This window comes from Lycorma delicatula, chromosome 1 (assembly GCF_047948215.1).
Source record: "Lycorma delicatula isolate Av1 chromosome 1, ASM4794821v1, whole genome shotgun sequence".
NCBI lineage: Eukaryota > Metazoa > Arthropoda > Insecta > Hemiptera > Fulgoridae > Lycorma > Lycorma delicatula.
This window is the reverse complement of record NC_134455.1, coordinates 258,124,005-258,150,472: the sequence shown is the minus strand read 5'-3', so window position 1 is coordinate 258,150,472 and position 26,468 is coordinate 258,124,005. Positions and strand designations below refer to the sequence as shown.

General features: G+C 30.4%; 1 protein-coding gene across 2 annotated transcripts in view; it reads right to left on the bottom strand.

Annotated features, from left to right (window-relative positions):
* LOC142330730 (uncharacterized) overlaps positions 1 to 26,468 on the bottom strand; it is a 98,897-nt gene that overhangs the window by 4,278 nt on the left and 68,151 nt on the right. For both annotated transcript variants that reach the window (XM_075376177.1, XM_075376183.1), the window contains 4 exons: positions 25,565 to 25,870; positions 19,398 to 19,541; positions 10,231 to 10,385; positions 6,640 to 6,886 (listed from right to left, as the gene is read on the bottom strand). In XM_075376177.1, the coding sequence (XP_075232292.1) occupies positions 6,640 to 6,886; positions 10,231 to 10,385; positions 19,398 to 19,541; positions 25,565 to 25,870 (852 nt within the window). The remainder of the gene's footprint in view (positions 1 to 6,639; positions 6,887 to 10,230; positions 10,386 to 19,397; positions 19,542 to 25,564; positions 25,871 to 26,468) is intronic.

The following is a 26,468-nucleotide window of genomic DNA, read 5'->3' as shown; positions in this document are numbered from 1 at the left end:
GGTCTTGATTATTTTAGATGGATCTGTATTTTTTATATGTTTTATTATTTGTTATACAAGTATATGCAGTTTTTAAACCAAATAATTTAAATATTTTGTTAAACGTTCTATAATTTATATTATATTCGATTCTAGTATAACTATTATCGTTATTGTTGTTTGTTAATTTTATATTATATTTTATGAAAATTTTGTATTTTATTCTATTATGTAATTTGTCTATTAAACTTTTATTATATCCTTTAGTTACCGCGATGTTTTTAATATTATTTATTTCGGTTTTTTTTTTTATATCATATTTTAAACATTTTAAGGCTCTAAATATTAAATCATTAAATGTGGTCATTATTTGGTTCCAAGGATGAAGGATTCGTAATGCATTATTTTTCTTTGTTTTTCTTAGTAATATCAATGCTTAGTTTGTTATTACCATAATCTTTGTTTATTTTCATGTCTAAAAAATCAATACTATTATTATTTTCCTGACTCAAGGTAAACTTGATATTATTATTTAAGGAATTCTTTTCATTTAATATTTTATTTTCATCATTTAGATAAACTACACAACATTATTAATAGATATAAAATTTTACTATATTAAAAATATGTGAACGATATTTTAATTAGATATAACCAACAGTGCAACGATGACGAAAATAATAATAATATAGATTTTTTAGACATGGAAATAAACAAAGATAGGAATCGATGTAACCGCCGACCGTGAAATACGTGGAGGCATACGTTTTTTAAGCAATCAAAACGTTAAGACGGCTGAAATTCATATGTTGCTATGTACGGTGATAATGTAATGAATGAAAGCAACGTCCGAAAATGGTGTGAAAGGTTTACAAATAACAGAATTAATGTGCATGATGAAGAACGTTCGGGGAGGCCCTCGATAATCACCGAGGACTTGTTGAAACGCGTCAAATATGAAATCAGGTCGATTTCCGACCTGGCCCTTCTTTTTACTGAGATTGCAAGAGCTGTTATCGGTCGCACTTTTCATGATCATTTAGGCTTCAGAAAAGTTTGTGCACGACGGATGCCGCACGTCTTAACGGAACGTCAAAAAAAAATCCGAATGGGATCAGCTTTGGAATTTTTGATGCGCTACAAAGAAAAAAGGTGATTCCTTAATTTAATTGTTACCGGCGATGAAACATGGATTTCGTATTACACGCCAGAGAGAAAACGCCAGTTAAGTGAATGGTGTCATCCTCAATCACCAACCAGACCAACAGTCATTTGGACGCAAACTGATGGCACAGTCTTTTGGGGTCGGTTTGGCATACTGTGATTGATTTCATTCCGCGTGGAACGACTATAAATGCAGAAGCCTACTGCGAAACTCTACGTAATTTACGGCACGCCATTCAAAATCGGCGACGTGAGCGGTTGACCGACGGCGTCGTCCTGCTGCACGATAATGCATGTCTACATGTTGCGGGTCCGACACGTGATTTACTGAAAACATTTGGATGGGATATTTACGATCACCAGCCGTATAATCCTGACTTAACTCCTGATTACCATTTATTTGAGAAATTGAAAGAATTTTTGAGTGGTAGGCAATTTGCGGGTGACAATGAACTTAAAAATGCTGTTAATCAGTGGCTTAATGAACTGGCGGCAGAAGAATACGACGAGGATATATTGAAGCTGGTGTATCGCTACGATAATTGTCTTAATTCATGTGGCGATTATATAGAGAAGTAGTAAAAAATATTTATGAAGTTTTCAGAATAATTTTTATTACAATGAAACGGTCTTTACTTTAGAGATAACCTCTCGTATAATCCTTAAGCTTAATGTCAGTAGCCATTCCCCGGTTTATGAAAATGATAAAATTTTTTTGGAACTGTGCGCTTCACAGTTCCAGCGGCGTGGTGTTTGGCTATTGTGCACATGCGCACATAGGAAGCTGCATGTGAGGCTGCGAAGAGAGATGCGGGAGCGCACTGTTGCTCCCGCAGTGCCGACTCTGGTGTGCTGGTGGAAGGTATTTTTTTTTTTTTTTACTCTGTGTGTGTATGGAACATTCCTTGTTTGATCCCTTCTCTAGTTTAGTCAGTGGTGGAAGAAATATGAAAGCGGTTTAGTTGTTTTTTCAGTAGTGATCAGAAGTTGGTGGAAAGCAAAGGCTCTTTGACTGCCAAATCTGCCCAAAAACACACTGGAAGGGTGAAAGAGAAGGTAATCAGTAAAAACTAGTTATGTATTTGTTTCTGTGTACATAAAAATTTTAATTTAAGAATCATTGGACTATAGTGTTTTTTAAGCGGACATTTTATTAAGTTATTATCTAATAATACTAAAAATTATTATCTGTTTTGACATTTTATTATTTATTTGGTTAAATCAAATACAGTTTTTAAGCACATGAGCTGCCACTGTTACACTAATCAGTTAATGATAAAAACGTCAGAAGAAGATTAACTGCTGATGAATTAATTGGTGATTGATGAGTTTGTGGTTACCAGTGACCAAGTCTATACCACCAATACAGAGATAGCAGAGGTTTTTAATGAATGTCTTCCAAATATAGCCAAAAAATTAAAACAGAAACAGATTAATTATTATGGTAGAAGTATTGATCAATTTAAAAGACAATACATAAAAAAATGTATATTTATTACCTTTACTAATCAGTTTGAAATATATAAATTAATGATGACTTTTTTTAATAAGCAATCTGCTGATTCAGATGGATTGAGTTATAAATATTAAAGTTGATTGCTAGCAAAGTTTTTGATAAAGTGGCTTTTCTGTTTAATTTATTTTTTAAAACAGAAATTTTTCCTGAAATTCTATTACAAACTGCGGTAATACTGATTTTATAGAAAGAGAACCCTAGATCCAATGTGAATTATCAACCTTTTTCTTTCCTTAAACAGTATTTAAGATCACTGAGAAAAAGATAAAATCTAGAATAATAACACCAACAATAATGTTTTGAATAAAAACCAATTTGGGTTTAGAAAGTATCTGATTAGTGAGAAAGCCATTCTAAGATTGTTCTCTTGCATAAATGCAGGTGTGAATAACAATGACAACATAGCAGCTCTTTCTGCAGACCTGCAAAAGGTTTTTGACGTGGTTAAACATAAAATATTATTAGGTGATTTGTATCAAGTAAGTATTAGGGTTACATTTCACCATTAGTTTCGTTCTTACCTCATTAATAGAGTACACGTATCAGTTCTGGAAAAGAGTGTTTGGACCAAATATAGTTCCACTATGAGTTCCACACTCTTTTTTGGGCCTAGTTTTATTTCTAGTGTAGTGTGCATAAATGATTTATGCATTGGTGAATTTAAAGGCCAATCGGTATCTTTTGCAGATGATAAAGCCTTGTGTTACATAAAATATAATTATCAATATTACTGTGCTGTATGGTTGAACATGGATTTGAGGCTGATGAGATGGTAGTAATCATTTAGAAAAAACTTTAATTAAATACTAAAACGATTGCACTTAGTAAGAGATTCAATTTTATCAGTTAAATTACTTGGATGATGGTTTCTGTGTAAGTGATACAATTAATCGAACAGATATAGTTAAGCACCTGGGAATTAATTTAGACAATCTGCTAACTTGGAAAAATGAACATTTTTATTTAAAAAACAAATGAGTAGCTCTTTATAAAATTTTATTTTTAAGATGTTTATGTTAAAAATTGTGTTAATTTAGGAGTATTATAATTTGCATTTACACAGCCTCATGAAACTGTAACTTAGTTTGTTGGTAGGAACAAATAAAACTGTATTTAATCTGCAAATGATAATGCAGAAACATATGATTAAGGTAATGATTAGAAAATCCATAATGTCACTATTTTTAGGGTTTCGATTTTTCTGTTTTTGAAAAAAAATTGATCCAGCGATTAAGGTTATAGTTAGGCTCAGGAGAATCTTAGAAAAATTATTTTACCCTTCCAGTAAGGGGTATACTGAAGTCCATTCAAGTAGGAGCTAAGCTACACAATTTATTTTATGAATTGGTCTTAAAAAGAAAGTCTTATGTTATGAAAAGAATACATCTGATATAAAGAATATTTGTAATTGAATAGGAAAATAGTTTTGTAATGATTTATGTTGCAATAATTTGTGTGAACCTTTAAATTTGTAACAATATCTTTCATAACAATATTTATAATTGTTATTGAATAATTAATTATATAATATTATATGATTTTTATTTGGTATTATAATTATTAAAATAATTACTTAGAAAAAAAAGTTTGTTCTTTTTTTAATTCATGTTATTCTATAGTTGTAAAAGATTTTATGATTATTATATATTTAAAAAAAAAAAAGAGTATGTATATATATATATATATATATAGTGTGTGTGTGTGTGTGTGTGTGTGTGTGTGTTCTTGCAAGTGTGTATCTGTATTTGTATGTGAAATGGTTTACTATTGCCAAATTCAGTTGGATGGTTGAAAAGAAAAGTGGAATTAGTAAGGAGAAATTCATGTTTTCCCTATGGTTCCTGCAAATTAAATGGTTTGTTTATTATTCTTTTAAGAAATAAAATAAGTAAAACAAAACAGGATATATATATTTTTTTCTGTTGGATCAGTAACATTCTCAAACTCAGGTGTTTTTTTCATTTGCTAGATTTTAATTCCTTATGAATTAATTAAGTTCTACAGAACATGGTTATTGTTAAAACTTAAGTGAAGTAAATTATATAATTTAAATCCCCTCATTCATCCACTGATACTGATTTCTTGCAGTCGAATTTTTGTAATCATATGTAATTTTTTGTACAAAGTATAATATTTTTTATGATTTTTTTTTTTAAAGAATTTAGAAAAACTGTACAGAAGAAAGTAAAATAAATGAAAACAGTAAATAAAAATTCTATGCAGCATGTATAAAATGCTGAATCAAATAGATCTTAAGTAAGTTCAGGAAAAACACTATTAGTCTGTACTTTCTGCAGTGACTGATACTCATTATTTGATAACTAAAAAAAATCATAACTAAATAGTTAGAATTTTTATAAGTATATATTTTTTATAAATATAATCATTACATCTGTGAATATACAATAAAAAGTCAATACATGACCTGGACAAGATGATTGCAAATTATTTAAGTGTGAAAAATGTCCATAAAAAACTATTACAAGCCAATATAACACTGATTCAACTAGCTGTGGAATAATGAAGAAAGTGAATGAAATCTTAGTTCCTTCATACAAAAATTTAAATTTAAATAGAATTAATTGGCTTTCATTTGACATCATAATTATTGGAAATTTATACAAGTTAGTGTTGTAAGCCAGTATATGGTGGAGGACACTAATTTTGTTACGTATGTGTATGTGTGTAATTTGTCTGAATGTTGTATCAATTATTATTTGGTGTAATGTTGCTTCTGAAAGTAAAAGGAATTTGTCATTTAGCTACTAATTGTTTACCTAGAACATCTTGCCAGTGCTGTCTAGGCACTGCATAATGGCTGATAGCACCTGCTGTGGATCAAATCAGATATTAGGTTCAAAAGTTACATGTACCATACGCACACAATCTGTATAAACCAAAAGTTTATACTTTGTCCATTGATTTAAAAAATATATATATTTGGTTAATTATTTTCTTTAATGTTGTTTTCTGGTGGTGGCTGGTGGTGAAAACAGTGTAAACCTATTAATTTTTAATGAAACACCAAATCAAATTTATTAAATATTTTTTAAAACTCATATTGTTTTGCTTTTAGATTGTTATGTAGCTATACTTTTTATAGATACTGCTAAAAAAGTGAATAATTTTAAATAGTTTTTTGTTCTTTAGCAAGTGCAGAGTAATGGCAGATTACAGTTATTTATTTTAAAATAAAAATGGTTTTTCTTAACTAGGACTGATAGAATCAGATTCTGTAAATTTTACCATAATTTTTATACTAACATTTTGTGAAACTTTGAGCGAGCACTTTTTTATTAATACACAAAAAAATTGAAATTAAATTTCTGTTGTAACTTTATAATATGTTTTAAAAGTATGCATATGCATTTATAAAGAACGTTTCATTTTATAAAGAACATATAGTGTGTTTTTTGAACTGATGATACTATTTTGAAAATATATTTCAGTACACTTGATACCCTGTTTTTTGTGACTTTTTGTTTGTAAAGAGTTTTTAAAACTATAAAATTTAAATTTTAATATACTTGTCTTAAGTATATTAATTTAATTAACAACTACCAACTTGACATAAAATGTAATAAAGAAATTCTAATTTTCAATGTAAAACAGTAGCAATTAATTAAAGTGAATATCAAAACGTTTACTGGATAAATAACAAAACAGTGATTTTAGGGAGCTGAGGAATGACAAAGAAAATTAATGAAAACAAGATATGTTAAATGAGTGTATATATGTAAGAATATACATGTGTTTCAATTAAATTAACTGCTTTTGATTTATATAATAGTGTAGCAAATTTCTTGGAATTTTTCATGGAAAGTAGGCAAGTAATTTGCTGTGAATCACCATAGCAGTGCTAATAATGAAGGGAAGGATTGTTTGTCTTTACCTATATGCCCATAGTTTGTATCCTATTTCAGAAAATGTGATATTATGGATAGAGCCAGTAAAAAAATGTTATAATAAAAACTATTTACCTCTACACATAAAGTTATTGGATGATGAAGACTGTGACTGAGAGACAGATATCGAGAGATAGTATGGTTGGCATTGAAAAGCATAAAGATCACCACAGCTGTCTTCACCTATCTTTAGTTCATAAGTATCAGAAGAAACCTGCCGACAGTATACATCACCTACTCCACCAAGTGTTCTATTTCCATTTGGCAAAGGGTTACTTCTTGACTGGCAAACAGTAAGTGTAACTGAACTTTGGGCCTGCACCTGTAAAATATATAAATCAATTAAACTTTTTATGAACTACAGTTACTGAACACCACTTAAGTATAATGAAGTTTAGACAACAATGAGTTTATAAGTTTATTGCATGATTTGATTGTATTCAAATCATACAATCTGTCAATATAATATATCAGTAGGAAATGACTTTCTTAAAAAAAAAAATCTGATGTTGAACCACTTGACTTCCTTGTACACCTATTAAATTACATATACACATTTTTAAAAGTACATAAAATTTTATTTCACTAATAGTTTCTAATTTCTGATCTTTTCATATTTTTTTTTTATTTTATTGTTATTATTGAATTATTATTTATTGTAATTTTTTTTACAATCAGAGGTTAATAATTATTAATAATCAATATATTTAAATTAAAAAAAAAGTTAAAAAAAAGGAATGAAATCCAATTTGAACCAATGTGCCTTCCCATTGTAAGATCCAGATATTTCATTAATTAAAATTTTATTTGGCTACAACTCTGGAATTAATGAAAATAAGTACCACTTATGATATATCGAAAAGTTCTCAAACTGGACTTATTACTGCAGTTAAGAAAAAGTCCAAAATCCATTTTTTTTTTATTTTGAGCTCTTTTGGACACTGTAATCAAAACAGGAGGTGCACAGCTAGATGTTACAACAGTCCTAATCCAAAATTTCAACATTTAATGGTTAATCCATTTTTGAGTTATGCAAGATAAATATGTATATATGTACAGATGTCACACTGAAACTAGTCAAAATGGATTCAGGGATGGTCAAAATGGATATTTCCGTTGAAATCTGAAAACCAAAATTTTTTGGTTCCCTTGTACTTCCACTCATCTTATGATTTTCTTCAAACCACATGAAAAATAGTTAGTTTTAAAAACTAACTGACCATTTATTTATAATCATTGTAACTGTAATGATTACTATATATAATAATACAACTATTTGATTATTATCATGTTTATATTGATAAAACATCTACTACATGTAATACAGGTAAGATAATTAGCATTATAATAATTTATTCACTACTAAGTGAATTTATTCACTACTAAGTGAATTTATTCACTTAATAAACCTCACTCATTTTGTACAAAGTTTTCAAATTGAGCTCTAATATGAAACGGTTAACAAAGTTAAAATTTAGGTACATAACAAAATTGTTAATCATAACTGATTATGAAAGGTTTAACAAGTGACAAAAATGGTCTTTCTATATTCAACATTGTTATCAGGAAGACAGACATGTCTGTTACTGCTGAGAAGATGCTTATAGTATATAATTTTTGCAATTAACCTTTTTTTGTAAAGAAATAAAAAATAAATTTATAAAAAAAAAAATTGTATAAGATAAAGTGTTTAATAGTATACTAAGAAAGATGCTATACTCTACACAAATTGAAGTAAAATGTTACTTCAAGTTTAAAGATACAGCATTACATATAAGAGTGAAGCATCTTACACATAACTGCTGAATGATAGAATGAAAATTGTGGGTGATTTTAGGTGTAGGTTGCATCAAGGTGAACAGACCTATGTGTTCAGTCTAATAACATTGGTTGTTTGGCAATAGAAACTTTCTCTCCACCACGCCTTTCCATCTTTACTGTCAAAGAAAGGAAGCAACTGTCACTTGAAATAAAAAGAGACAATTACAAATACATGATTTTGCTTAATATCAATGAATATTGTAGCAAAATGTTATAAAAATCATAAAATGTGTTTAGTTCAACTATATTACAAAGAGACATATGAAGTGCCAAAGTTGAAAAAGGACTCAAATAATAATTGGTTAACCATAGACACCAACTTACTATGTTTAAATTTAGATGCATTGAAATTTTCTAGAAAAATTAGATTTTTATTACTATTATTATTGCTAGATATTTCAATTTTTTTTTTTAATTTCTTCCTCATTCATCTTTAAATCTGGTTCAAAGTTAGCTCAACTGATTTCTTTTAAATATTTCAGAATACTTTTAACTTCTTATGGTTAATTGTGTAAGATTTTAACTAAGAACCATGGCTTAAAGTTTAATTTAAAACTACACCATATTAATGCTTACATTTAAAACTCTAGGCCATTGCAATAAAAGAACTATAAAATTTAGTCTTTGAGAGTAGTAATAAATAAATTATACCAATAGTAATGACAAATTTCGTATGTGTTGATGATTTGGTTTACCTTTAGTCTAGAAGAAATGATAATTAGAATGTAAAGGATTAGAGTATAAAAAACAAAAACTATGAAAGTAAGAAAGATATTAAGTAGAACACATGATAAAACTGAATGGCCAAATATTCAGACAAGATGAAGAAATTCAGCTTATCAGATAAACTTCTTCAGCAATCTACAAGCAAATAAGTAACTATAAAGGAGCAAGAAAATTAAGTTATTCTCTGTAAGTATTACTTTCATTTGCTAGCTCTTTGATGTTCCATTGTGCTTCAGAATACTTCAATCGTTTATGTTTGGTTAAACATTTTTTTACAGTTTAATTTTACACAGATTAATTATCACATTCAATAATTTATTTATTTATTTTTTGGTTTATAATTTTTTAAATGGAAAAAGTAGGACTGTACCAAATGAATACAGATAAATAATTACATACAGTAATAGCAACTGATGAACAATGTAAAACTGTGTTTGTTAATTAAAACCATATGCAGTGAGTAGGCCAACCATTTCTGAATAATTTCCTAATTTGATGAACGAACAAATTCATTAGTGTTTTTTTTTAGAATATTATAAATTATAATTAAAAAAAAGTTCACACAGACAAATAATAACTGCATCCTTATACAGTGATGAAAAAGTAAGATATGCCATCTATGCATAACTATTAACCTGGTGAGAGCAACTAGAGGTATGTGAAAATTACAGCTCAAAATCCTGGTCACTACAAACGTCAGTTTGTGGTCACTAAACAACCAAGCTGCTAATTTGCTAATGCATAGAGAACAATATTCTTCTCAGAGATAGATCCAATTCTGTTTTTTTTTTCAAAATTATTGTTCACTATTTAAGGTGTGAAGAAAAAAATAATTCAGAGAATCATTTAATTGTATATCTTGCACATAACTTTTCAAATCTGAGACTAGGTTATAATACATTTTGTTGGTAAGATTCTAATAGTATTATCATAGTTTTTCTTTCTCAGTCATGGTAATGGGACATTGATCTGAATACAGAAAAATTAATCCTATAAATTTAATTTGTTTATAAAATAATATATTTATTTTTATCAATAATATGTGAGCTATGTGCTCACAAATTGTGCTCACAATTAAACATGTTTATATGATATAATAAATATTAAATTATCAATTACCCGTATTCTAGCATCTGTAGATTTATAAAAATAATTTGGATGTACTCTGTAGTAATGAATACCATTTGGTTGAAGATACCCAGTTGTTTGTACAGTACTATACCAACGACCAACCCAACTGGAACCACAAGTTGGATTTGCGATAGGGTGAGGAACTGAAAAGTAATTTCCAAATTGAATATACTCATAAATTATTGAAAAAATTCTATAAAATTAAAATATTCTATCTTTATACACACATTCAAAAAATAGATTTCTGCAATTACTCATTGTACAAAAAAACCAAACAAAATATTTTTTTATTAAAGAGTTGCTAAGCTTGAAGTGAATAAATAAATGATGAAATTTTATAAGGTACACCATACGTATCTTGACAATGAAGAATAATATATAATTTTTTTTATTTGTACTGGTAAAATGTACAAATATGAAGAGAAAAGCTAGTTATATCTATGTATTTTATGTATTCTAATTTTAACAGCCTTCTCATATTCCAATTCAGCCTTCAAATTTATCTTCAGGAAGCTCACACAATTGTTAGATTTTCATACTAACATATACAGTAAAAATAAGCACTTATAAACTTAACAGTACTTATCCTTGAATATGGCTCAAATTGTACTCCTCTGCAACAGTGGGTAGAAAGGATACATTTGACTATCCAAAACAAATGTGTTATATTTACTGTTCCATACTGAAGTATCATCTAACTATTATATTGAAGTATTATTAACTTTATAATAAATTTATAAAACATGGCCCGTTGGTATGATTATATAATTAATAATTAAAAAACTCATTTACCAACAAGTCTTTTATATATACGTTCAAGCACTTTCAAAATAAAATTACATCAGGAACTTAAAAAATGTATGTTACAAGCTTAATAAAACTAAAACTTCTTTGTCATGTAAATTTGTTTATGTATTGTAATATGATATAAAGGTGGTCGACTTAATGTCCTGTCATTATGAGTGTCTCCACCGTTATAAATAATTATTAATTACTAGCTAAAACATGTCACTCAAAGAAAGAAAGTGTTTGTCTTTTAATTTTGCTTATTGAAGTGCTTTCGGATACACGATATTTTTTGTTTTTCCGTTTGGTGCGTACACGAATAAATCAGAAGGTTTTCCGACGCGTGAGCAGGCCACATACAGCTGTCCATGTGAGAAGCATGGATTTTCCAAATCTAGTCCACACACTTGTAGCGATTGTCCCTGTGTTTCGTTGATTGCAAATGCGAGTCGCACCGTTAACTGCAAATGTATGAATTTGAATGGCATATCTGTCGGAACCAGTGGGATGTGTGGCAACAGTACAAGTTCTCCTTTAAATATTCCATTTAAAATTGAAGCTTCGGTGATATTGTTCATCATCTTTTTCGCTGAAAACCTGGTATCGTTGCAGTCGTGGTGAATTGATATTTCGGAGAAGAATGTTAGGAACACCAATTTTCAGTGTTATAACGTGCGGTGGCATGCCTGGTAAACAAATGAATTCAAGAAATCAATTGGATAATTGACAACTTCGTCTTGATTAATTACATTATCGATAGACTTATACGTTGTCGCTTCGCCTTGTATTTCGATTTGAATGCTGCAATTGATGGCATTGACATCATTATTTTTGGCTACTAATATAGCATGTGAACTAAGCCGATGATGATTTTTTTTAATTCTGTGCGATATCTTGGGTAAACTTTGTAAATCAATTCGTCTATGGTTGCCGTAATTTTATAGAAGTTTGTTGGCAATGTGATAGATTTTATTGATTTATCGATTGTCATTTTCCTATTCCCAATATCCAACAATAGTTTTGCGAAACGTTCAGGGGATCATGTTGTAGTTGTACATGCTTATTGGTCTTCAAAGTCAATTTTTGTACTGTGATTAAAACTGATGATTTGAGACATGCATTAAGTTCATCAGTGGATGTCGAACGTGGTATAACTGGTAGAGTTTGTCGAAAATCACCAGACAATAAAATGAGTGCGCCACCGAAGAGCTGTCCATTTCCTCTCAAATCTTTTAGTGATCGATGAAGCGCTTCTAATGCTTTTTTGTGCGTAGTAGTACATTCGTCCCACATAATGAGTTGACATGATTTGAGTAATTTACCTATTCCAGAATTTTTGTTGATATTGCAAGTTGGTATCTCAGTGATTTACATAATCAACGGCAATTTCAGGGCTGAATGTGCTGTTCGGCCACCAAAAGAGTTGCCGCAATTCCAGTTGATGCGATTGCTAGTGCAATATTTTTTGTGATCGTATGGTTGCCAAAATAAGTGAAATGATAAACGTTTTCCCTGTGCCTCCGGGCCCAACTAGGAAATACAATCCGCCGCTTTGGCTTGTAATTACATGCATAATTCTGTCATACACTATGCGTTGTTCTCGAACCAATTTCGGAAGATTCGTTTGAAAAAATGTACCCAATTCGTCGAATTGTGTTTCTTGTTGCAAATCACGATCTAAAAGGCTGTTTGTAGATAAATTCGGCGCAACCATTCCCATTTGTACCGGTGCTTTGTTAGCGATTGCCGAACATATGTCCTCAATCGAAACCAATGCCCCATTATACACGTTTGGTGGGAATTGAATGTCCGGATTTTGAGTCGTTGCACGCAAATGATGTAGGATGTCTTCACTCACTTAGTCTTGTATTTTCTCCAAAGATATTTTGGATTGGATGAAAAATAAATTGTCAATATGATTGCAAATAATGTGCGCATTTGCTGTGGTTGAGTTGTATTCGATGCATCATAGATTGAATTGTCCCAATGTGCATCGTTTTCAAGAAGATTTCATTTTTGGCAAGCTTCACAATAAGTTGCACATACTTGACCGTTTACTGTTCTCAATTCTTGTTATGATGTCGGTTCACGTACGTTGAGTAACAGAAATCGCAAGTAAAAGCATTCTGCATTGTTTGGGTGAGCAGTGTACAAACGGCCTAACGGTCGGTCGAATACCAGTAGAAGGACATTGGGATGTCCTTCTACTGCTTTACTTTTTTTGCGACGTTAAAACTTTTTCGCTGATGCATTCAATGTGTAGTATGTTGGCACTTCAGAGTAAAGTACGTCTTTGCAAACATATCATCCCCGCACTATGAGAAAAATGCAGTTAACGTTGTTGGCGGTAGTGACAATTCTCTTGCATGTGCATTTTATGTTATGAAGTACACGCGTTGTCCATTTTCAAGCTGCACTGCCAAATGAACAACTGTTGGATGTCGTTTATGGGATGGAAATGATAAAATGCGCCATATTGCTTCATTGCTACATTAGTAGCAACTGGGACGCTATATTAATAGCGTCCCAGTTGATACTGGTCGATTTCATCGATAGACACAGTTGCATTTCCCACTCCAAAAACTGCCATATCGCTTTGTTGACGTATTTGCAAATGTACTTCATCGATTTCATCAAATTGCAATACTCGATATTGATGTGTTTTGTATATTTTCGAGAGTAACGGTGAATACGGTACAACCCAACGGTTATCGATTTCATCATTATTTTGTACTTTTTAAGTGATGGATCTGCCGCTATCTTCAGTTGATCGTCGACGATAGCGTAGATATCCGTCATTGCGAGTGATAGTCTCGGCTAGTAAGTTTCTTGGGTATCGTTTCGTGCCCTTCCCTTCAGACATGCATGGTGAGTTGTTGAGTAAGCCACACGAACCATGAATCATGGTTTTGGTGACGACTTCAAATAAGTCTGGATCAATGTCAATATCTGATATTTCTGCTGAGGTGACTTCATCAATTTGATCTGGTGTGATTTTTTTCATCAACCAAATCAAAATGTGTGCATATGGCAATTCTCTTTTTTGCCATTCAATGGAATAATCCAACAGCGTGTCTATCCAAAAACACGATGTTTGACAATTAAATCCATTAAAGTCTTCAATTTTTGTTTGAATACACGCGCGGAAATATCATTACGATTCGATGATTATTGTCCAGCTAAGATGGACAATTTGTATTCATGCATATGCCGTGGACTACCTATAAATGTGGCCAGCAGTATGACTATTTTTCCCAATTCATTGGGATTCATATTGCCATCATTAACAACTGCATCACGTAAATGAATGTACTCTTCAGAACGCAACTTGGTTTAATTTAATCGAGTAGAGGATTCGTTCGGTTTCGATTTTCGCATACATATTGACAATGTATTGATGGAACAATTGTCAACATTTCATATGATTTTCATGTTTTCACGAATCATCAATCGATATGAATAGTAATTCACGGCACTGGCTTTCTTATTCGTTTCCTCATCTGTTTCTGGATTTCTCAATTTGATGTTGAAATGATATCCATTTTCTCCTTGACAAAATAAAATCTGATATTGCAATCCGTCGTATAAGCGATGAGTTTCTGAGACTCGCTGAACATCACCATTTCTGCGATGAAGAATTATATCACGCGGGTTAAATTTTTCGCCAACTATAACGATCACTACTTCAATTGTTGGTGCATTGTACTGTTCGTGTTGGTTGACAGATGTTTTTTATCTGCTCTAACTACAACTTTGTAGTCATCAGCTGACATTTATTCAAGGGCAGTTCTGAACACTCGAATTAATTCGTTGTGTTGATCGAATAAAGTTTGTAAAGCAGCCACAATTTCTCGTTTAGTGCCCGTATTTAATCGACAACGTTGATCGATTTGTTTATCTGTGCTTCTCGTGAAATAAATTTGAAGAAATTTGTAATTTGCGTTCGGCAGTGATAGTAGCGATCCTGCCCTATGATAAATTTGCCCTTGCACTTTGAATGTTGTCATGTAATTCTCGTGCACGGTATTTGCTGCACCGAAAGATGTCATTTGGAAACATGAATTGTACTTGCGTATATTTGCCAAAAAAAGTTTCGATTAGCTTCTGTCACCCGATACCAACGTTGATAATGGTTCTGGTGGTGAATGTAATTCTCGCAATTTCACTTTTCCATCCGCGCAGCACATTCATGGTGTTTCATTCTTAAATTTGAGAGCACTGCAATACACGCATAACTTATCCATTTTTCCAATAACCATACTTGGATGAAGACTGTAATAATTAGCATCGTAATGGAATGCACAAAAATCTAAATCAGCGTGCAGTGTTCGTCCGGATCGAGCAGTGCGTACTCGAACGGTTCCAGTCTTGCTTCCCATTGTTCGTCTGTTTGTGAAGCTCATAATGCTTTTTCTTTTGTACTTGAGGTCTAGATCGACCAATCGCTTGTCGTTTCTTTCTTTTTCCTGTTTAGCCTCCGGTAACTACCGTTTAGATAATTCTTCAGAGGATGAATGAGGATGATATGTACGAGTGTGAATGAAGTGTAGTCTTGTACATTCTCAGTTCGACCATACCTGAGATGTGTGGTTAATTGAAACCCAACCACCAAAGAACACCGGTATCCACGATCTAGTATTCAAGTCCGTGTAAAAATAGCTGGCTTTACTAGGACTTGAACGCTGGAACTCTCGACTTCCAAATCTGCTGATTTGGGAAAACGCGTTCACTATTAGAACAACCCGGTGGGTCAATCGCTTGTCGTTTGGGTGGCATAATTGATATCACAGCGAAAGTAATGCTTTGTAATGACTACAACCGTATGCAAATTTGTTAAACACTTTTTATTTTTTACACTTTATTCACTAAATACGTTATCACTTTTTAGTATTTATGATCTTGTAATTCATAAGTATAAAAACATTATTAAATTAATTAATTATACATTCGTAATAAACACATGTAGAGTCTTTGAAGGATGAAAAACACTGACCTAAAATAGGGCATTAGGCAGATTTAAATAATAATAGTAATAGAAAAAGTGAGAATTTATAAAGAGTAACAAAAAAAGTGAGAACTTTTATTTTAATATTTAAAAGTCCTACTTTAATAAAATTTAAAGTTTCTCCTTTAAAAAAAAGCAAATGAAACCTGACCTCTTGACACTTTTTCACAGTCCTGTTTCTGACCACTTAATATACAAATTTGTTAAACACTTTATTTTTTACACTTTATTCACTAATGCATTTTTACAGACCTTTTTCTGACCACTTAAAGAAAAGTCTCAGAACTTAGATGCTTTCACCTGCAAGATCTTCAGGGTTTTCTTTTTGCTTAGGTACTTTGTTGCTTGCGAGATCTTCCGAACGAATTTAAAAAATTTTTAATTTTGTAATGTGTATCTTGTCCGCACGGGTAATCCTCTATATATATATATATAATTTCTTTATATATAAAGAAGAATGTCTGTTTATATATTTGTTTCGTAAATATCCAAATCGGACTAAAAATGCAATCTTTCAAAATATTTCGACCCCTGCGCCATCTAGCGGGTCCATTTTTTGCAAAAATATTTTTTTTTTCATGTAACTAATATATATTATGGATATGAGCCAAATCAGACCATAAATATAATTTTCCAAAATACCTAGACCTCCAGCGTCACCTAGCGGGTCCAAACTAGTTCAGAAACTATTGCGGGCGTGCGCACAACTCACCAAAGTTTCATCACAGTTAGATGAATAAGATGATATTTCCCTTTTTTATTTTTCCCTTTTTTCCATTTTTCCCTTTCTCCCTTTTTCCCGCGCATAAATCAGTCCAGTAGAGTCTTAGTCTATAGCGGACACACTTACGAACACTGCCTTTTAAATATAACAAAGAAAAAGGTCTGTTTGAATATTTGTTCGTTTGTTTCGTAAATATCTTGACATCGACGCCACCTAACGTGTATTATTTTTGCAAAAATCTTTCTTTTCACGTAACTAATATATATTCTAAATATGAGCCAAATCGGACCATAAATAAAATTATCGAAATATCTCGATCCCAGCGCCACCTAGCGGGTCCATTTTTTGCAAAAATATTTATTTTCACCTAACTGATATATATATTCTTAATATGAGCCAAATCGGTTCATAAATACAATTTTCCGAAATATCTCGCCCCTAGCGGGTCCATTTAATGCAAAAATATTTATTTTCAAGTAACTAATATATATTCTGAATACGAACCAAATCGGACCATAAATACAAGTTTTTGAAATATCTCGACCCCAGCGCCATCTAGCGGATCCAAATTAATTCAGAAACCTTAACGAGCGTGCGCCCAACTCACCAAAGTTTTATCGCAATCGGATGAGTGGAACGCATACTGGACAAACGACAAACAAAACAAACATCCATTTTTATATGTATATAAGATTAATAATTTATTAATTTAATAAATAATTATTAATGATATTATTAACTTACCTAAAAATATTTTTAAAACCATATTTTAATTCTGCTAAATAATGTTTGTATGCTACATTATAGATAACATAAGCCTGCGATGGTTGTTTTTTTCAGGTTTTGTTAATTGATTCTTTTCTATTTTTTAGCGCTGAAACCAAAAATAATCTTCTTTTTTTTTCAACACGTCAGGATTTTTCGGAAATCACAAATTTAAAAATTTGTAAAAAGTTGAAAAATTTCGAAAATGTGATTCAATAAAATAGATATAATTTTTTTTTTATAACACATTAATATAATATATTCACTTTTTTTACTTATACTATGCATTCTTACAGGGAAACAGTTGAGTTGTCTGAAGAGTATGACGGGGGAGGGGATCACTTACCCCTTAATCTCTAATGAAAATTGCCACAAAATAAACCTAATTTCTATTATAGTGCATTTTTAAATTAATTTATTTTCATTTATTTAATTAATTTCTATGAGGTAGTCATGCCTTTGGAAACCACTACCCCTCTTATTAATGATGAAGTATATAAAATACATACAATTTTATTCCATGTGTTATACTGTGCTTCACGCTTTTCCTTCTATGTTCTCTATAGGGTTCATCTCAGTGTAACATCCCCAGCAATAGTCTGCCATCATTGTAGTAGTCCATTTTCCTTGATATCTCCTTTCCATTTCTTTCATATCCTGATGAAATCTCTTACCCATCTCTTCGCATCTTCTTTGGTCAGATGTAAGCCTCTAACCAAATCATTTAGTTTAGATTGTGAATAAAGCTCTGGAACACAGCTATTTCCGGGTTCATACTTTTCAATACTATCTCATTTAAATCATTTGCAGAACTGCCTATTTCAGGTCAATTTTCTGGTGGAATTGGCACTGGTATGTCTGGACCACGAAGAATCAGACATAAAGTGGATGGCATTTTTGGATAGACGATTCTTTTTTTTTCTTCAAATTGAATCGTTAACACAAGTTGAATAAAAGTTAACAATCATTGATGTGATTTTGTGGCTCTTGCCACACCATTGGAATTCCAAATCTGAATCTTCTTTGACCATTCACCCTTTGACCATTGTCTAAGTTCTTCAACACATGTAGCAAACGTAGCGGGGTGCCCAAGTTTTGTCTTGGACAAGACATATTCATAACACAAAATAAAAATAAAAAAAAACTAAGCGAAGGCAATAATCTCCTATTTTCACTCTGAACATGAGGTACACTTCTCGAACTAAACTTATTATATATTTTTTTTGCTTTACCTCCATTAACTCACCACAAATGTAACAAAAAGAATCTGCAGAATTTTTGCAACTTCTTGAAGCCATATTTAAAATAGAAAAACAGAAAGTTTGCTTTACGGCCTGAAAATATATTTTCCACCAACGAAATCGTGTTTCATCATTGAAGATGGAAAAAACTCTATTTACACACACTGATGGTTGAAACAGCACTGATAATAGTTCGAAAATGCATGAATGGTGTGGGTAGCTACCAATAAACATGCTACTATATCTTGTTAAGCCTTCTCACAACTGTTGACCAAGCTCTCCCTCCCTCATCAGACCACTCAACTATTTAGCTATAAGAATTTATAGTATAAGCCAAAAAAGTGAATTTATTATAAGAAAAAACGTTTTATCTCTATTTTATAGTATAAATACATATTTTCGCAATTTTTCAACTTTTTACAAATTTTGAAATTTGTGATTTGTGAAAAATCCAGACATGATAGAAAAAATGGAAGTTATTTTCGAATTCAGCACTAAAAAATACATAAGAATCAATAATCAAAAGTTAAAAAACATTCCACAAGCCAAATTTTTTAGGCTTGTGTAATGACAATCATAGTGTAACCAAACAAATAGATAAACTTAATAAAGTTAGTTGAATGTAGAATATTACCTTCAGTAATTCTAGAAGCAAGCGGTTCAACTGAAGAAGTTCCATCTTTTGATAATATCAATGTAAAAATATCTTTACTGGGATTGTCAGCATATTGAGTGTAACGTTCCTTTGATCCGCTCACCAAAAACAACAACTTAACATCTGAAATTTAAACACAAGTAAATAGTTTTAACTCAGAATTTTATTATAATTTTTACTATCGTAATTTTTCTGATACTTTTTAAAAAGAAATTGTTGTTTTGATCATTAATTTAACTAAAAACAATTATTCAATTTTAAATGTCTTTAAGATGATTGTGAAATCATTATTATAGTAAAAACAATTTAAAATGTAAAATATATTATACCATAACCATCATCAAAGTTTGTAACATTAATCCACATTCAATTAAGCTTACCAAATGAGTTCAACCATTTCTACCCTCTTTGTGGAAATACTTTTATAACATTTCAAAATTGTTCTTTTACATTTAATGAGAAATAAAAAAACAAAATATTATACTGTCACAATTATGTTGACATCAACAAGCAACTGTACGTGTGCAATTTGAAACAGTATCATACATTCCTCACAATCATTGTCAAATTACACCTTTAACTTACAGTTTACTGGGAAATATGAATATAACTAATTAATAACTTAACTTCCTTGATTTCATTAAATTCAACATGAACAAAAAGAGTAGACTTATAAAATACAAAATTTCAATGATGACACTCATACAAAAAAAAGCAGAAATTATAATGTTGCACTGCCTAATTACACATAAACTCACTCAACAAATACACTGAAGAACTTAATACCACAAAATACAAGTAAAAATAAACCTAAAAATCCTATCTAACTGCACTTACAGACAGTATATTTACATAGAATATAAAACAGAATCAAAAACTCATGTAGTGAAAAAATATGTAATGCTAGTATAAATAAAAAATCGATCATATGAAATCACCGTTTTTGGGAAAGACGATATTACTTTAAAACCATAAACAAAATAAGTAAAATTACACAGCAAACTTAACATACATTCTAATAAATACAGCAACCCAAGAGTATAAAATGAAAATGCAATGGCAATACTGACATTAGGCACACGAGTTGTACATTCACACCTATGTGTATAGAGAACACTAACAAGCACTTCACACAAAAGAATAAATCTTAGCAAATCAACACATAAAAACTGGATGAGCATCCAAAGATATTTAACATATAAATTTTACAATTTTTAAAGCTTCTTAACGTATGTAGATTGTATAAAAGCACATAAAGAATTTCTCAGCGTGGAATTTATACACTAAATTTGACAGAAACACAAATTAAATGATCAAACAGAGCAGAGATATAATATTCTATTATTATACAATGCCACCTGCACCTATGTGGATGATAACTTATAATTAGTTCTGAAAAGACCTTCTGGAAGCATGATTTTGCAATTTTTGAAGGCTATTTTATTTTAATTCAAAGAAAATAATAAATCTGATTGACTGATTAAGATGAACAAACCAATTTTAAAATTTAATGAAATTTTGTTTCACATATCCAAATTTTGTTTCAGGTACTTCTGGGCACCATTCTAGAGAATATGTTATGTTAAAGTGTATTACCATTTGAAGTTATATTTAAACCCAAGAAGCATTATATTTAAGATAGTAAAAATAAAAGTGTAACTATATCACTTCATTTAGTGTTCTGGTATTTACTTTGCATTGTTTTTTTATCACTTCAATCAATCTAAAAAAAATAATTGTGTCTTTGTTCTGTACATAACACAGAGTGATTCCAAATTGCACCACAATCTTTGGAAAATAATTCTATTGCCAAAAATAAGAAAATAGACATGTGTCAGAAAATGGTTCGTTAGAGAGTTTCGGCTGGCAAAACATTTAGTCCTGCTTCAACTCCCCCTGTGAAATTCAATTTAACTAAAATTCTTGGGGTACAAATCAAAGGATAAATTTGGTACTTCCTTATGGTTTTTTTTCTAAACAAAAGTGGTCTCAGAACTATATATCACTTAGGTATAAAGAAAAATGGGGTTAAATACGAAAAGTTTTGTCGGCACTTTTTTAGGTTTGAAATAAAATAATTTTGTTAACTTGCCAGTAAACAAATAAAAATTTCTAGTTAACTTCTTAAACAAAAATTTGGGAAGTTCAAATTTAATTAGAAACAATACACAAACTGGATCGAAAAATGATACGATTTTAAACAGAAAAATTCACGTACAAATAATAAAAATTAGATATTCTTCTAAAACATGTTAAAAATTGTTATTTTTTCATTGGTTAGCAATAACTGCTGATCAACAATTAAGTTTAGTGTCTAACATTTAAATATTCATTTGAGCGATTTTTGTGCTGTTATTGTTTAGTCAGTCATTCACACTGGGTGATACCATAAATTTATTTCCATTTGGAGAGTTGGCGGATATGTTAATTTATGGTTAACTAAATAGGAATGAACTGGCTGCCATGCATGAATACAGAGAAAATTAAACAGATCGAAGAGTCCGGATTGCAAAACATATGAGGCTTTACAGAAACGAATTCGAGGTAGACGTATGTTTACAACCACAACGAAAGGTATTCCACAACGATTCGCTGATAGTGAACGTTTTATGAGAAATGCCAATGCTGAAGAAACAATATTGTTTTTTACAATACTATTTCTTAATTGGGTATTGTCTCAACAATATTGTTGATAATTGAATTCGGTACAAATACCTCCCACCACCAGCACCAGAAGATTATCTAATTGCTTTCATGTTTCGTAATCGAGTGTGTGGTGAACCTACGGGAGAAACAATTATACCCATTGCATGCAACACGTGCACAAGAATTATTACCATCTGATTTTGATAAATGGATGAAATTCTGTCATTGGTTAAATAGAAAATGTGAACATCATCCCGATTTCCTAAGTAATATTCTAATTACTGATGAATCCTATTTTACAAGAAATGACATTGTAAGTTATCAAAATTCTCACACTTGGGCAGAAGAAAGTCCCAATGATAATGCTACAAGTCATTTCCAACGCACTTTTCGTTTAATGTGTGGTGTGATCTACTTGGTGATTGTCTCATAGGCTATTTTTCTTACCCCCAAAAATGGTTTGGTGGAAACGGACCCGTAAGTTAGCCACCTCATCTCTCGATCTCACCATTTTCCATTGAGGTTGGATGAAGAAGATTAGTCTATTCTGCTCGTATTGGCATACAAGAAGAATTGAAACACTATATAATAGAAGCTGGAGCTTCTATTAGCAATGATAATGATGCTATTAGAGGTGCTCGGCTAGCATGGATTCGCCGAGTTGAACTATGCACTGAACTGACTGGCGGCCGCACTGAGCAATTGCTTTGAAATGTTTACAGCTGTATCAAATAAACATTTTTATATTTAAGCTTTAGAAAAAATCAGAAAGTATGCGATTTTGATTTTTATTCTTGTTTTTCTGTTTTTTTATTTGTTTTTGTTTACATTAAGTTGTTCAAACATTGATGAAACTGTTTCTGTTTAAAATCGTATCACTTTTCCTTTCTAGTTTGTATGTTTTCTTTCTAATTAAAATTAAACTTCTCATACCGGTGTTTAATTTTAAAAGAAGTTTTTTACATCAATTTTCTCATAATTAAATTCTCTATAAACTAGAAATTTTTGTTTGATTAGTTGGTAAGTTAACAAAGTTATTTTATTCCAAACCTAAAACAATGAATTTTCCCACAAAATGTTTTCGTGTTTAACCCTGTTTTTCTTATAATCTAAGTGAGATAGAGGTCTGGGGCCACTTTTATTCAATTTATTAGATCAAAAATCATAAAGAAGCACTAAATTTACTCTTTTATTTGTTCTATAAGAAGTTTAGTACAGTTTAATTTAATAGAGGGAGTTGAAGCAGGACGAAATGTTTAGCCAGCCGAAACTTGCTAACGAACCGTTTTCTGACCTATATTTATTTTCTTATTACATGACTGCCCAAAAAGGAGTGTAATATTTTTAGGGTGTATGATGTACGTATCTTTGTTCCGCCAAAGCAGCTTAATGGCCGAACCGATTTAGATGTATGACCCCACGGTTGGAATCTTTACGTTTCCAGGATGGTCATAGGCTATATAAATATAAATAAATAAATATATTTATATACATATATATATATATATAGTAGTGAAGATTTGCCGGTTGATGCACAAGCTTTAATGAATTGAATTAATGAACTGTGAACTGCTATCACTGTGTTAGCTGGGTTTGAAGTAAATGAATCAAATCAATCGAATGAATAAAATTTAAAAAAAAATAGTAGAATTAAATTTACGTTAAATAAAATAAATTAATATTAAAAAAATTTCTTTTAATAATGATGGGTTTCTGTGTTGACTGCGAGTGAGGCTATAGTGGTCAGGCTAGATCAATCATCACTATCATCTGGTAACAAACGGGGTGCCTCCGGGGCGTTGTTTTGGGAGGTAATTTTATAATATCTCTGCAAACAATCATCCGATTTTCAAAATTCAAAGGGGGTATTTGTTAGTAGGTTGAAGGCTATCTTTTGCATACATCAGGTATGCTCTCAATCTAACAGATCACGGTTATTTGGAAATGTTGTTATACCTTCGCAACCAATCTTCCGATTTTCAAAATTCAAAATACATATTTGGTAGTATAATGCAAAACTACAATGGAATCATATTAGAGAGCAATGTTTTTTTTGGTAGTCATGTTTTTTTTAATATTTATCTCTTGTTGGCTATAGATTCATCCTGAGAGATTACAGTGCAATTTGGGATCATTCTATATATATGCTTCTGTTAATTTGATTTTACTTGTATAATTTGCTTCCATGAGTTGACTAGAGATTGCCAAGACATGCATTTGTGATGTGCTCTTCAATGTTCATTATATCTTTGCTGCGCTCTCTTTCTCTATTGTAAAACTGATCGCAAATGTATAATTAACTTTAGTTAGGTATTCTGAAATACTCATTGGGTATTGTTGTGTTTAAAATGTTTTATAACTTTAACTTCATGAGTTTTTTCCAGCATGAATAGAACAGCTTCAGATTGATGTTTCTTAAATTATTGTGTTAGGATATTTATGTCTCATTAATATTCTAATGTTCATTAGGTAAAAAAATATAATGGATAAGTAACATCGAACGGTATTGGAAACATCAAATATGGATGTCCCATCACTTATGAAAATGAAAATATACTGACCTACATTTTTATTTCGTTTTCCTAAATATATTTTTCCCTAAATGTAACTGTTCTTAAAAGATATTTTGTAATAGATAATTATATTAGAAATACAGGTTACGGTGGAAAAAATTAAGTTAGCTACTATACTGGTTTTTACCTTTGAGGGCCTATAGCTCCTGAATGCTTTTAGGAGAAAATACTCAAGAATAAAAATGTTTCAAAATAATATTTTCTATAAAATTGACTGACAAAAATAAATAAAATAATAAAGTTCATAGTATTAGAAAAACAGAAGTGATTTTAAAAATGCCAGTACCATGTCTTTAATGCTCACAAGAAAGTAATAATTGAAGTTCTCCATCTAAAGTTTATCAGCTCTTAAAGTTTCAGGGATTCTAAGAGTGGCTCACGTAAAATGAAAGCTGTATAATTCTTAAATATCTTTTCCTTAATTCATTTTTTTTTTAAATAATATTAAAAATACTTATATAATATTTAAAGTACAAGTTACATTTTTGAATTAATTTGTTTTTAAAAAGTTCTCAAATTTTGTCTTTCAATGCATTAATGCAGTTGAATAGATTAGCATTTATATCATTACTAAATAACTAGCTAAAAATAAAATGTTTAAAGGGTGTAATAAAAACAAGGAAAAATATTTTAATTGTTTCTATTTTATAATGTGCTTATAGAATTCAGTTGCAATTCATTTTTTAACTGTAGAAATAATATGCGTCCAGCATATTCTGACTAACAAAACTTACCCACGTTCATGCAAAATGGATGATAATAGTTTTTTCTTAAACCATGTTTTATTATTTTAGTATATCTATTTTATGGTTTGTATTGTTAATTGTTTTATACTCATGTGAAAATCCAGCAGAACACTTTCTTATGTACTTGTTTTATAATCATAATCATTACTATTTCTATTAACTAATATTACAAATAACATACCTGGAAGATAACTTTTAAAGTATGAAATTCTGTTTCTTATGTAATTATTATCACCATCACTTGAACCAGAACCAACATTTAATGAAGGAATAAAAATTACAACTTTAGGAAGTTCAGACGGTGAACTAACAGATGCATATGAACTCCGTGCCCGGCCATAATATGTTGATTGTGAGTCATAACTATCATCATAATATTTATTTTGCTGATAACTACCACTTGTTGATTGTCTTTTTATATTTATCTCAATCTCAAATATTACTTGTAATTCCTTTAAGGTCCGTGACATATCAAAACCTCTTGTGTCTGTAATTTATAAATAAAAAACATAAGCTGTACTTTGAAATATTAAGAAAATAACTGAATCAAAAGGGAAAAACTTTGCTGAGTATGTTTTTCTTTCTATGAACAAAGATCCAATTTAACAGTTACAAAAAAAATGCACAGTAATAAATAAATAACATCAAGTGATAAGTAATGTATATATTTTTTCTTCTCTTTGTATGGCAAATTTATTGTGATTTTTTCTCTTTCTTTATCTGTGGCTACTTCTCATCGTCAAAGTTTTTTTCAGTACTTTGAGAGTTTTGTATGTCCAAAACAAAAGACTAGTTTGTAATGCAGATAACATTACATTTTATCATTTGCATTTATATAAAAATTATTTCATTGTAAGATAGTGTACATGTAATATTAAATGTGAAAAATACATTTTTATTTAATATTAAACATAAAAACAGATACCACTGAATTATTCTGTAATAATTGAAAACATTTACAAGGAATATCTTCAAAGAAAAAAAATATATATCACACTGAAGTTGAATTATAAACATGACAGGCAAAAGTTTGGTCTGACAAATTGTACTTGTTTAATTATTTTGTATTTTATAGATATAGAACA